Raw genomic sequence first — 15,032 nt, 5'->3', positions numbered from 1 at the left:
CTTCGTTATTTCCCCAAATTCTTTTTCATAATTTAAAATTGATTATTAGATTAATATTATATTTGAAATTATTTGTGACGGTTACAAAGAGGACGTTTGTGAATCTGCAAACCATGCACACGTAGATCACATGCATGGCGCCATTTGTGGATTAGCGGAGCATCAAAATTTGGCTTGGTGGCATCGACGTGGCGGCATATGAGAGCTTACATAGATACAAGGGTTTTCTATAGATTTGTATCGGTACTCTCATATATATTTGCAGGCTAAGCAGACCGCGTTTCTTGTTATTGGTGTATGCTGCTGCTCTTCTGCCTTTTTGTCCATGTCTTGATTTGAACCTAGAAGCCGAAAATCACGCCAAATAGCCAACAGACTGCCGGTGGCTTCGACGTGGAGTGTTGCCCTCCAAGTGTTTGATCAAATGCCCTCGTTGCATTGAATCTGATAATTATATTAAGAAACTGGTAAGTATGATAATAATATTAATTCTTCTTTTCTTTCGTACGAGTACGAGTGTGTGCTGTGTACATGTATAGATTTCTCGATAGAAGTGTTTGTCAAAGAGCCGCCGGCCCTTCAACAGCATGGCTCGCCACTTTGTTGTGTGAGCTTCGTCTGTGTCAGACACCAAACAAGTGTCTCCATGCATGCATGTTTCATAAGGAGAGGATGGCATAGCCTTAAATTAAAGTTAAGGGCGAGCTTCAAACGAGGAAAGGCTTACGGTGGATACCTAGGCACTTAGAGACGAGGAAGGGCATAGTAAGCGAGGAAAGGGTTATAATAATTTATAATTAAAATAATTTTAAATAGATTAAAAGTGAATTTGATAATGATTATAAAAAATATTTTTAATTTTTTTAATATTATAAAAATTTTATTTTTTAAATATTAAAAAAACTAAAAATATTTTCTAAAATCACTCTAAAACTAGATTCAAAATTCAATAACTTGAATTAAAATGGGTTACATTGAAATTGAAATTGTTGGAGATCACATTTTGTAACACGTGGCTACCACGTGCCACTTTCTAATTTCTCGACCTCCCTCATAAGTACACCCCCTCGTCTCTCACTCTCCTCTCAAGCCTCGCACAAAACCGTACACAATGTCTTTCCACAGATTCTACGCCTCATGGTTCGACCACCTGAACCACTTGGTGCACCAACTCACCCTCGCGCCCAAGCCCACCACCCCACAAGACAACCCAGCCCTGCTCCAACTGGTCCAGAAGGTCATTTCTCACTACTCCCAGTACTACAGAGCCAAGTCCGTCGCCGCCCAGAACGACGCCGTTTCACTCTTCGCGGCCCCATGGTCCTCCTCCCTCGAACGCTCCCTCCACTGGGTCGCCGGGTGGCGTCCCACCATCGTTTTTCACCTCATATACACCGAGACCAGCGCCCGCTTCGAGTCCCACATCGCCGACATCCTCCACGGCGTACGCACCGGCGACCTGGGCGACCTCTCCACCGCTCAGCTCCATCGGGTGAGCGAGTTGCAGTGCGAGACGGTGAGGGAGGAGAACGAGATCACGAGGGAGCTGGCCAAGTGGCAGGAGGGAGCAGTGGAGCTGGTGGAGGCAGGTGGGGATGGGAATGTGGAGGAGAAGATCGGAGGACTGATGAGTGTGTTGGTGAAGGCGGATGAGCTGCGGATGAGGACGATTTGGAGAGTGGCGGAGATGTTGACGCCGCAGCAGGCGGTGGAGTTCTTGATCGCGGCTGCCGAGTTGCAGTTTGGGGTTAGGGTTTTGGGGTTGAACCATGATAACCAACGTGAGAATGTATGAGCATTTGGGTAGAACCGTAGAAGTTAATTTGAATATGGTCGTACAAGAGGAAATTTGAATTGCTCAGAATGTACTTCAAATTATCTTTTTTGTTTTCCTGGGAAATTTTTGGATTGCTTTGAATTACAAAGCATGATGTTTGTTCGGTTTGGGATCAAAATGTGGTTTCAGTCAAATAAAGTATATGATTTAAGCATCAAAATAATATTTTTATATTCATATCGATATCACAGTTTCTAAATAATTAAAAAAATATATTAATTTATTGATATTTTATTTGGAAATTGTCAATCTAAACCAACATGAATTATTTGAGGGCTCTTCTAAAATATTACAACCAAAAAGGAAAGAAAATTTGAAAAAAAAAAAAAAATTCTTTTATATAAAGATTAAATAATATTAAAACATATAATTTTTTTTTTTTGGTATTTTACATAATAAAATCATGAGAAAATCATTCCACCTAATAATATTTCTATATTTTTAGAGATATCATGGAAATATTTTTGTAAAAAATTCATTTTCTAAAAAAAAAAAAAAAGGGGGAAATATTTTGAAAAAAATAAATAATTTTTTTAAAAACCTATTTTGGTAAAATATGAATAGTAAAAAAAATCATAAATTATATTTTTTTATACAAATATATTATTTAATATATGTTATAAAAATATGAATATTAAAATTTTCATAAAAATATATAATAATAGTTTAAAATAATAATTGTTAATAACATTTTATTTAATTTTTTTTTTTTAAAAATAAACTTATGTAAACTAATCGAGTTTAAAATTTTTACATGCACATGTTTAATACTTAATTGTACATATATTAATGTTTTATATGTGATTAATTGAATTTTTTTTGAGTTCCAAATTATTGATAAAAATTATATCTTGGAAACCATTAAAGAATTTAAAATATTTATCACATCTCATCTAAAGAAAAAATTGCCTCATTATGTGATATATTTTAAACATCCAAATTATTTTTTAAAATTATTAAACTTATCAATAAATTCAACACATAAACTTGATTTAAAGTTTATATCTCTATTTGAAAATTGATAAAAATATAATCATGTACAAGGAAAAAATAATAAAGGACCCAATTAAATTTCTAGTAGTAATTTCATTATTTTTTTAAATTAAAATACAAAATAATAAATCTAATTCTTATTTGATTTGAACTCCATTTATTTAATAAAAAAAATTATAAAATATAATTATATATAAAAGAGAAACAATAAAATCACTCTACACTAAATTTATTATTGAATTCAACATATTAATTTTCATTTGATTTGAAGTGTATTTACTCTGTAAAAATATGATTATATATAAAATAAATAAATAAACTAAGTCATTCAAAATAAATTTTAATTGTTAAGATATATGTAAAATAATAAACTAACAACATTTTGATAATGTCTTCTTAATATATATTAGATCAATTTTGAATTTCATGATTTATAGAACTAATTTATACAACTTTTGAGATTCAAATTTTATTTTATTTTATTTTTTTGTAAAAATTAAGGAATTTCATGCAACAAATGTGAATGAAATTAACAAATAAAAATTATTAAATTTTAAACTAATGATGATCATATGTATTCAATTCAAAATCAAAAGTGATCAATGAAATGAAATTAACTCATGGTTTACAACACCACCCCCAACTACAGTCAAGCCCAAAGCAAATCCATCACAATCAACAACTGCCCTCCAACCTTAGACCATTAAATCATCTCCCAGAGTGTAATCCACCAGAAAAGCAAACAGTGGTTTAATCAGAAAAGGAAGAGAAAGCCAGGATAGACAAAAGTAGTAGCCCAAAACTCAGAAGGCTAGGGCACATGGAGCTGCTAGTCAAGTTGGCAGCAATTTGTACTTTTGGTTGGATACCCATGATTTCATAAAATATCACAAGTTATTCAAGGTGGTCTGAATCTGAAGGTGGCAATCAGCAAGAGCTACTCAATAGCATGGAGGTGAAAGGTTATTTTTTTAGCCAATGGAACCATCAGGTTTAATGGACTAAGTGAGATTGTTAAGAGGCTCTCCCCCACCCCCCTTTGCCAGTGTTTATAGACGACACTTCAAGGTAGAAAAAAAAAAAGAAAAAAATATGTTTGACAAAATTTAGAATTGGAGAGAGCCCACAGATGTGGATAGGTTTTCGGGGCTCATCCAAGATGGTTGCCCTCATTACTACTTGACTCTGTTCTGACTAAGGTATCAATATATCAAAAGCTCCTACATTCAGCAAGTCACACAGACAAAACCATAAACAGAGCAGGCAAATTTGAACCAACCCCCAAAAGAAATACTTTTTCCAGATGCAGAGTCTAGTGCAATGCAAAATATGTAGCAAAAACAGAACATATTAGAATGAAGGGAACTAACTGCAACAACGTAGTAGTAGGAGAAAGCAAGAATACTGTTGTCATATTGAGAGACACTCAATATAGTACATAGATTATATAATTCACACAGTTCAACAAAGCTGCAGAATGTGAAAATCAAAGGCTGCCAAGATATAAAAACAGCCAACTCAAAAACACCAATTGGGTAGTGATAATTTTTTAGTAAACAAGGAGGAAATTTGAACTCTTTAGTTAGAAACTAGTGAATTCAGTCCAATTGGAATACACTTGTATACAAGTTCAATTAACAAATTGGCTAATAAGGTTAGACGAAGATTATAGACCAATGCTTAAGTAAAATCCAAGACACCCCCACACCCCGTTCACATGCACAAACCCAAACACAATCTGAAGGCAGGGCAAGACAAAAATTCTCTTAACAATTAAGCAGAAGGACCACTAGCTTATATGCAGAAGTCTCTAATAATCTTCTTTGATGAAGGGCCACGAAGCTCATGACGGCAACAAACACCTTGCACAACTTCTTATCATCTCAAGGATGCAAAGCCTGACCAACTTATTCACAATAACGTTAGCAGGGTCAGAAACAAATTACTAAAACCTTATTAGTGCTATATGACTTCTCTTCTTCCATAGGTAAACAAAAGAAATCATTTAAGAGTCAAGTCCTCACTTCCTCCATGTAAATTAAAGCAATGATTCTCCACTCACCCAAAAGTTCATGTGAACAAGTACATATGCCAAATGGAATTATGTATAAGCCATGCAACTTTATGAGATGCAGCAAAGAATTATTAGCTCACTTGGTGTGGCCATGGCTCCCATAATCAGGAATAACACATTCTTTTCCCGGGACTGGAAAAATTATATTTTCAATTCCAATCTGAAACTGAACAAACAGGCAGCACAAACTTCAAAGCATCCTAAAAGATTCAGAATGCAGAAAAGGAGTCCTCCAAAAAGGAACATTAATAATGTAGATTTCTATTCTATTGATTCATAGATGCTTCTGGAAGCTGAATAGACACACAAGGTAGAAATCCTGGAAGTGAGATCAATGCAGAAACCTATTTATCAAGAATTAAAACAGAAGAAAGAACTATAATAAAAGGTCAGCAAGTGGAAGGACCAGAGGCAGGAGGCCTCAAAACAAAAATAAAACTAGATTTAGAACAGAAAGAACCATAATAAAAGGTCAGCAAGTGAAAGGACAAGAGGCAGGAGGTCTCAAAACAAAAATAAACCTAGATTCCATCACAGGCCATCTAAGCTCTGTTTGCTGGGGAAACTTAGGTGAAAATAAACCCACACTTCTGTATTTTCCCTCGTCATAGGATAGAATGGAACCCACCATTGAACTGTCCCTGCATAAGTTTTCTGTAAACGAAATGCTCAAGGGAGAAGAATATAAGGGTTAATTAAATTAATCCAATAACAAACCTAACTTATATAATAAAAAATGCAAGACAAAAATTCAAAGCACTATCCCTCGAGCCAGGAAGTTCGGCAACTCGGAATTTGGAGAAAGAAAAAAAGAAGTTAGAGAAACAGCAAGGACAAAAATTCCAAAAAGACTAGAACAATACACTAATCAATGGATGCTACCAATAAGAAAATGAACCAGTTTTCTTCTTAACCAACCAAACAGTTCGAGATTAAGGACAAGAAAGGGAGCTTAATCCAATTCTATCAACAGTAACTATTAGTTGCACGATTATTACAATAAAGTCATTATTTTTTTTTCTTTGCAGCAGAAGTACTTAAGCCTATCACTCTGCTCAGTAATATCTTGTTCACATCCATGAATAAATGAAATTCTAACAGAAGATGTGCACATATAGATACAATTAACTTATACCTGAAAACAAGTTACTTCTTAGGAACTACAAAAGGCTGCAATTCATTTAGAGTCATAAGCAAGTCATATCTTGAATAAGCAATAGAAATCCTTGGTGTATGACTGTGCTTGTGCTCAAAGTAAAGCCACTAATATAACAAGTCCACACTTAAGTGGAGGAATGTGGCTTCCTCAATTTCTGGGATGCCACACAACCCAGAAACTTATCAGCCATCTCATTTTAAGGAAATTCTTCAATAATATAACTTCCCTACAATCACAAGGATACACAACCTAATCTCATGAAATATTCAGACATTTTTATTTCCAGGTTCCATATGGAAACAAGGTAGCCCAAAAGTAAATATGCTTCTATGATGCTCCCTTCGACACCAGGATCCCATTTTACCTAGTTTAAAAGGACAATTTATAATAAACAAGTAATAGGCAATATCAATGAAAATTATTCCCCATCCTAAAACTTTGAAACGTTTTAAGATGGAAATTTTTTTCCATTTGACACCAGGCTCATGTTTAACTAGTTTAAAGCCAGTCAAAAATAAAGAACAAATCATCATTTTCAATATTATGACAATACTCACAAACAAGTCAACAAGCAATCTGAGAACTTTATTGCCCATCTTAGAATTTCAGGAAGTTACTAAATCATAAGAGAGTCATCTTGACAAGCAAAGCTCATTTTTTAAGATTAAACACTCCTAGCAACTGAAAATTACATATCTACTTAAGAAAAAACTTTAAATCTTTTGTAAACTTAAATTTTATACATGCAATGTAAGTCAATAATTTTTTTATACAGAAAAAAACAAATTTACATTCAGCGGTGCCCTAAGAAGCACCTATATGCTGCAAGAATTCCTACACTACATGAACATATGCGATAATAACTGCCATCTATGTAGGTAGACAAGAGAAGAGGAGGGGGGAAAGGGAAAATGGTGAAAAACAAAGTCTAACAAAATATAATGATTGAATGGTATACAATTGATCAACTTTAAAGATCTCAGCTGAGAAAAGAAAACAGAGATAAATGAAGAGTAATCAACACTATGGGATGGATTTATACAGAAAATCCAATGAAGGTAAGCCACTAGGCCCATTCTTATGTGCTGATAAGGAATAAGCCACTATGACACAATCAAATGGTAAGCTGGGTTGTGTGGACCCTACAGTAACTATCATATGCTCTAATTCTTCGGGATGCCACGGTAACAACTCTCTGTACCTGTGTCCACCAACATCATACATCAAATCAACAAAAGAAAACCTCATCTGAACTATCCTAGTCCACATAAACTAAGCATACTTTGCCACTCAACTCCAAGGCTTCTTATTGAAATATTGGTACTTGTGTCTTTTCTCAGCCCTGATCCACGCTCCTTTTATCCTAGCCTTATCCTGTTACTGCCTCCTAATAGAGCATAACACCCTTACTAAATTGATTATTTTCTTTTCAATTAATCAAATCAAACACTTATACACTAAGTTGATATTAGTTATTATGTCAAAGACTCAAAGTTCCCAAGGAAAATATCCTCAGAATTAGTAATTAGAAAATCAATGAAGAAAGAAGTTAAAATCTGATAACGGAAAGAGCCTATCATTACCAAATCAAACATGAGCTCTTTTTACCTGCCACATAAGAAACTGGAAAGTACAAGTATCAGAGTAACATTTAAGATAAGTAGAAACACAAGGAATTGAAAATAAGTAAAAATGCATAATTACTTCCACATACCCCTAAACGCATTAGAAGGGCCTCTGAACTGTGAGAATGAAAAGAGGCTCGCAGCAGGCAGCATCATGAGGATACAAGAACTTGTAATCCCCACAGTGAATATGAGTATTATCATCAACAAAAAATCAAAAAGCAAGCAAGCACAATCAGTCAACAAAATCGTTAACCAACACAATACCAATATGTTAAATGAAATATAACACCACAAAATGTCAGCAACTGAATATTCAAGTGTTCAAACAACCCAAGAAAGAGAAGGAAACATTAGTGACCAGGCACGGCATAGGAGGCAAGAAACATCCATAAGAAACAAAATAAAGTCCGACCAGGGGAATTCAAGATATTAAGAAGCATTGTCATGGCTTCTCCCATACTGAGACTGAATGAACCGAACTTTAGCCCAAGTTTCTGCAAATGTCATAACAGTACAGCAATGTTAAAGATGTGAGTCCCAAAATTCCAACAAGTCATGGCAAGAGGTAAGAAATCAGGTTCACAAGAGCTCCAAGAAACATCATGCCTGTAAAAATTTTACAATAATAACAAGAAGAGTAGTTAAGAAATATTAAAACAATATAACAACAAAATATTTGATGATAATGTGGACACTTTTAATATTTTTTATTACAACCAATTTTTAAGAGAGGAATCAGTATGTTAAAACAATATAACAAAAAACATATAGCAATAATGTGGACACTTAACATATCTTTTTGTAGGGAACAAGTTTCCTCCAACAATAAGAAGTGAGCATGATTACTATGGAAGTGCAGATCCATGCAGCATTAGCATTAGGCCCATCACTGCATAATAAGGCTCATATAACAATTACAATGAAGGAAAGAAACAGCATAAGAAACTGCAGAACATAACACTAAAGCAAACAATTGCATACGAATTCCAAATAAGGTTCATTTTAGCTAGACTTTAAACTTAATGCTGCATTTAGAGGGGAAAAAATGCATTCCTTGTCTGATGAAATTAAGCTCCCATCTTTTTTTTCTCTCTCTTTAAGCCTTCATATCTCCTAAGGTATAAAATGGTAAGATGAATGACTGAAAAGCATAATAGGATAACAAAATACAACCCTGAAGTTAAGGAAGATAGATAGAAAGAGAAGGGAAGGGAAGAGAGAGAAAGCGAGAGAGGGGGGGGTCCTTTCCATGGTCAAGTAGAAAAATCTATTATATTTGATGCCCAAAAGAATACTTGCTGCAATTGACTCAAGAGAGGAAGGTAGCCGAGGCCAATATTGTGAAGGAAACAGATCATGGTGTCAAAAAAATCATAATCGTTGAAAAGATGAACCAATTATTATGCACTTACGATAACAAACAGTTAAGAAATATAAGTCATACTTGTTGACCTAATAATGCCAACAGCAAACTATGCATCAAGTGAAAATATGAAATCTCCAACCCAAACCCCTCTTTCAACCTAAGCTAGGCCTCATGGACATGCCACCCTCATCATCATTAAGGGTTTACAATAGACTTCTGTGTCCTAGATATTAAGCATGCAAACTTGTTTAAACCAGATTTTTCTAAGATGAATGTTTCTAGGAAGCAAATAAATCAAAAGGCCTTAATAGGAGGCACAATCATAGAACACAGGGATATATAAGGAGCGAACAGAAACCCCTCCAGTCATTGACATCCTATAATTAAAATCAGCAAAATACAAGTTCCCCACCCTAACAGTCCCTGGAACCAAAGCAAAAATTTAAGATAAGAGGTTTTTACATCTAAACACTTGACAGCTCCACCATTTCAAAGGCTGAGAAGCTGCACAATTTTTAGGACTTAAATGAAGAGCATGTTAAGCAGCAAGTATCTGACACTTGTAATTCAACTTATGGTATATACAAAAGTCTGCTGAACTATCTTCTGAATAGTTTTGACAGTCACAAAATATATATGTGTGTGTGTGCGTGCGCGCGCGCATAATGAATGAAGAACTACACTGCAATAGGTTTTAGGCACTTTTAGTTTTCAAAATATTAACGCATTGACAACATGACTAAAAATGTTATTATGTAAAGTATTTCTTTCTACAGATATCTCAAACTGCACCAAAACCTGAAATTTCTCACAGTTAGATCCCAATTTTTTAATAACAAATAGAAAATTTGAATAAAAACACCCAAATATGATCAATTTTGGGAGAAATACAGACCAAGTACAACTTTCACAAGATATCTAGTGGAAAAACTAGGTTCAGCTGCTATTACAGGCCTACACCCAAGGATCCTAGTCCTCAAAAAATCAAAAGAGGAATTATCGTTTTTTTTAATTAGAGGAATTATCATGTAATTTATTCCCAATTGTCACCCAAACTCAAAAAATTTGGGCATTCTCTAAAAATTTAGTCTTGTGTCATCCAAAAACCCAACTAGAAAGCCACTTAACCAATAACCAAATCAGGACATTGACTTGAACTGTCTCTGGTATACATGAGGTGACCAAATAAATAGACCTGCTCTCATTTCAATCAACCAAAACATTCAGAATTAACTGCAAAATAGCACAGTAAATGATGATAAAAGAAAGAAAAAAGATGTGCCTGCTTACCGTCAACCTCAAGGCAGCATCTAAGGAACAGCCACATCATTTCATCTCCGCCATGAATTTCTCATATTCTGCATCAGTACCATGGGTTTTCTTTTCTGCTGGTGGAACAGGTGGAGGCACTGGTGGAGCCGAGCTCCAAGGCGCATTTCCCATGTTCTGCGATTGATCTGCCATTGGATAAGGTACAGGAAGAGGTGGAGGAGGAGCAACACCATAATAAGAGTAACCATATGAAGATGTTGAATATGCAGGTTGAGGATTTGGTGGTATTGCAGATAAGGAGCTCCCATAAACACTGGTAGGTACAGATTGAACAGAAGAACCACTTTCAGACTGCACTCCTGGAGGGAAATTCTGTTGTGCTTCACTAGACACCACAGTCTGAGCTGGGGCACCAGCAGAAACTGACTGTGTAGGAGGAGGAGGAGGAGGATATTGCACACCATAAGGAGGCACAGGTTGACCTGGGACTGGAGTGTATAAGCTTGACCCAGGGGGAGGAGGAGGGTAAGGGGCATAAGGAGGAGGAACCGGTCCCCATGGAACTGGAGCACCAGGGGCATAGCTCGGTGGTGGAGTATTCCCAAGGGGACCACCTGCGGTAAATTGCTGGGATGGATAGGCACCAACAGCCTGATTTGAACTTGGATATGTAGGCATTGCAGGAGGGGGAGGACCTGGAGGGACAGCAGGCTGAGGAGGCTTACCTGCAACCCTCACAGCAATTGTTCTTCCCTCTAAACGATAACCATTCATACTGGCAATTGCACTATTGGCTTGTTGAACATCAGAATACTTGACAAAACCATACCCTTTGCTCAATCCAGTAACCCTATCCTTAATAACCTTAGCCATCACAATATCACCAAAGGGTGAAAACAACCTAATCAAAGCATCGTCTTCAAGAGTAGGTGGCAAATACCCAATGTACAAGTTTGTATCATCATATTCCTTAATGGGTTTGGCTCCATTTGCCCCTAAGCCAGCTTGTGCTGTACCACCAGCATTGTTAGACCAAGGAGGATTGCTACCAGAACCACTTGAACCTGTAATTGGCAATGCATTGTTTGGCTTTATCAAAGAATCTGGTACTGTCCCTCCCAGCTCAGCCAAAAAGTTCTGATACTCATCATCCATTTTCTTCCCTGTTGTCCCCTTCACCGGACAATCAATGGTAGGATGCCCACCGTCACCGCATATCTTACATAGTACATCACTTTTAAACGTCGAAGTTCGTGAAGGACAAGCATATTGCCGGTGCCCCGGCTCTCCACACAATCTACAGTACTCCTCATCCCTTATTGTCCCATTTAGGGCTGCTAACTCCCTAAGCTGTTGCCTCTTATGCTCATTCAACACCTCATCAACTGGCTGCAATAATTTCTCCACCATCCCGGCAGCTGCATCAAGTGCTTCCTGTGTATCCGCCTCAACCAATACATGCAAATCCTCGTTCTCAGAAGGATCAGGTTTTAAATCCCTCTTCTGTTGCAACCTCCCTTCTTTCACTGACCCTTTTCCCCGAATCACAATTTTTGCCCCCGTCTCCCTCTCCATTCTTTTCTGTGTGTTCCCCCTTGGTCCAATTATAAGCCCAATAAAGTTATAGCCCGGATATTCTTTCATTGGTATATAAAGCTTCTTCTGAAGCTTTGGGGGCCTATAATCAGCCGGGGGCTTAAATGCCGGGTTTCGTTTCAAGATTTGTGATATAATTTCCTGTCTCTCACGATTCAATCTCTCGCGAGCCCGATACTCTCTGGTGTTGATCCTAATTCCCATATTATCATATATAGGCTCAGGCGAAGGCGACCTCGCCCCCTCAGGCCGATCATCCAACGGCAAACCAGATTGCAACATGCGACTAATCTCAAGAAGCCTACTATTCAAAGCTTGAATTTCAGGGTCAAATTCAATACCTCCGGTGAAATCTTTCATGAAATCCGGCAATTGAATCAATGGCTTCGGCTCATCATCCGCCCACCTCGATTTCCTCTTCCTGGCCCCGGTACCTTCGGCTGCTTCACCGGCTGTTTGGTTTCCAGAATCGGACGGCGGATCCCAGCGGCTCCGCCTGCGCCGACGACTGGTAGTTTCCTCCTCGCCGCCGGAGTAGTCCTTGTCGGTGCCGCTCTGGGTGTTGGTGACGCCATTTTCAGAAACCAAGGGCTTCTGGAGGTCGAACTTGGGCCCTTCGAAATGGGTCTGGCCATTATTGGAAAAACTAGCGAGGTTTTGAGAATCAGAATTTGGAGAAATCGAATCAGGATGATCTGAAGCAAGGGTTTTGGAGGGGTTTTGAAAGGAGGAATCAAGGGATTGGGAAGGTGGAGATGGGTATTGATAGGAAGGAATTAGGGTTTCAGGAGGAGGTGGGGGCTGAGGATCTAGGTTTTGGATTGGTGGCGGAGGATGATCCATATGAAAGTAGAGAGAAAAAGAAAACCCTAGATTGAGTTGTGCGAGAGATCTTGCGCGAAAGGGAAAAGAGATTTCAGATGTGTGATGGACCAAATTAATTATATATATATATATATATATATATATTAAAAAAATATTGAAAAATATATTTCAATAATTTAGTAAATAATATTAAGATCATGTAATAAACATTTTGAAATATTAAATAAAAAATTATTTAGTTTTTATTAAATAAAATTAGAATTACCAAATAATATTAACATGATATAAATGTGTAATAAAAATATTTTTAAAACTGAATTTTTTTATAAAATAAACTAATTTTGATCTACATGCAAAGCAATTAGAGACTTAAGTAATAACGTTAATATTATAAAGATTTTAAAATTATTTAATAAAAATTATGAAAAATAATAATTTATTAAAAATAAAACAAACTTTTTAAAATTTCAAAACATATTGTAATATTATAACAACTTTATGCATATGTTTATCCTCTAATATTCATAATTAATTATTTTTTATAAAATTAACTATTCATAATTAATATAATATACTCCATTAAATTTTTTTATTTAATAAACAAGCATATATTATTATTTTTTGAAGCTTATAGAGATGATAATAACCTAATTAAATAGGATTTATTTGCCAATATTTTTTCCTAAAATTTTTTAAAATAAAAATTTTATTAATCTCATTTAAATATAATTTCTTACCCATAATATTTTATAAAATTTTAAAAAATAAAATAATAATTCTATTCAAATTAAATTTATACTTTTGTCATATTAGAATAGAAATAAATTATACTTTAATCCCAATCTTCTACAAAAACATATGAAAGCTAGGTATAGGAGTGGTGACATTTATCAAAAGATGACCCCAATTTTATAACACTTGCCATAATTACAAAATAACCATGTTTTAAATAGGCAAAGAAACTCAAAATTTTAAATTAAAATAATTATTTAAAATTTTAAATCAATCTATCATTGTTATAGTTTTATATAAATAGATAAATGATTTAGAGAAAAAAGAAAAAAAAATTGTTGAATTTTTGTAGTCTTAGTGCACTCGTGTAATGGGCCTTGACCATGTTCATTAAAAAAACACATGATCACCGTCTTCAACTTAGAAGAGCAAGAGAATTATATATTTTTTGTTTTAAAAAATATAATATAGTAGTATTACTCACATGTTTTTCTATTTTAAATATAAAATTGTTGATATTTTCTTATTTTTTAATTTCATAACTTGAAATTTATATGTTCAAACTTTATTATGTCATATGTAGCAATTTGCACTCAATCATATAAATATTTTTCGTTTTAGACTCCATGGGCCCTCATGGCTTTATAAGGATTCTATTTTATTAAAAGGAATTCATGCATATATTACATCATGAAACTTTTCCCCTATCTCATGCGAAATATCATAATAAATATTTTATATATGAAATTGTATCAATTTTTCTTATTCATCTTTGAATACATTCTCCTTTGTTGAATATTTTTTTTTAGGTCCTTTTAGTTTGGAATGAAAATCATTATTTGTTGGGATTTTCGGATTTAGACTTTTATTTTTATGTGTAATTTAAATATTATAAATCGATAACTATTTAGACTATTTGAGTTTAAATTTGCTTAAATAATAGCATAGCGTTTGATGTGTTGATTTTTGTTTTTTGTTTTTCTTTTAGTTTTCGAAGAATACGGTTAGTTTTTTCTCACTTTGAATAATAATTTGATAATCATTGTTGAATATACCTACATTTATGGCTAATTTTATTTTCCCCAAAATAAAATAGGTATTTAATTAAATATTTAACTAATAAAAATTAAATATATTTAATCAAAATTCAAGGGAAGATTAATGAAATTAATTAATTATTTTTCATTAAAATGTGACAAGTCGTTTTTTTTTTTAAAAAAAGAAAGAAAGAAAGAAAAGAAACCCCATCAACAAATTTAATTTAATCAACTAAGTTTAGAAAAATCAGATTGAGTTTGTAGGTGTGGTAGAGATCATGTTGAATTTAACCCAAGATGATTGTTTCTTCCTTGGATTAACCATAAACTGACCAAATTCCAGACCTAAGTATAGTTGAGGTGGTGGTCACGTGGATTGTTCACCAACCAAAATTTGAGAATTTGCAGTCAAAGTAGTCTTTACTTTAAAACAAAAAACAAAAAACCAAAGTAGTACATCTTTCAAAATAATTGTCAAACTAGTATTTTGAATCCACATCAGCAAGACTTTAT

At 34.7% G+C, this 15,032-nt stretch overlaps 2 protein-coding genes across 4 annotated transcripts; one reads left to right on the top strand and one right to left on the bottom strand.

The window, feature by feature from the left end:
- Positions 1–244: 244 nt before the first annotated feature.
- Positions 245–1,997, top strand: LOC100245234 (protein DOG1-like 4). The gene has a single exon (XM_002283072.4). It carries the CDS (start codon positions 1,112–1,114, stop codon positions 1,793–1,795), a length of 684 nt encoding a protein of 227 aa, XP_002283108.1. The 5' UTR covers positions 245–1,111; the 3' UTR covers positions 1,796–1,997.
- A 5,942-nt stretch (positions 1,998–7,939) lies between these two features.
- LOC100267539 (splicing factor-like protein 1) lies at positions 7,940–12,876 on the bottom strand. Of its 3 annotated transcripts, none has more exons than XM_002283079.4 (2): positions 10,348–12,876; positions 7,940–8,297 (listed from the first exon to the last, which is right to left on the bottom strand). In XM_002283079.4, the coding sequence occupies exon 1, from the start codon at positions 12,766–12,768 to the stop codon at positions 10,384–10,386; it is 2,385 nt and encodes a 794-aa protein (XP_002283115.1). In that variant the 5' UTR covers positions 12,769–12,876; the 3' UTR covers positions 7,940–8,297; positions 10,348–10,383. The 3 variants fall into 3 exon arrangements, with proteins under 3 accessions (XP_002283115.1, XP_019072711.1, XP_010644125.1); XM_019217166.2 differs by having other exon boundaries at positions 7,940–8,580; positions 10,348–12,858; XM_010645823.3 differs by having other exon boundaries at positions 7,940–8,185; positions 10,348–12,858.
- Between the last annotated feature and the right edge of the window lie 2,156 nt (positions 12,877–15,032).

The sequence above is a fragment of the Vitis vinifera genome, chromosome 19 (assembly GCF_030704535.1).
Source record: "Vitis vinifera cultivar Pinot Noir 40024 chromosome 19, ASM3070453v1".
Lineage (NCBI taxonomy): Eukaryota > Viridiplantae > Streptophyta > Magnoliopsida > Vitales > Vitaceae > Vitis > Vitis vinifera.
The sequence above is the reverse complement of the archived record's forward strand: the minus strand, read 5'-3'. Positions and strand labels throughout refer to the sequence as shown.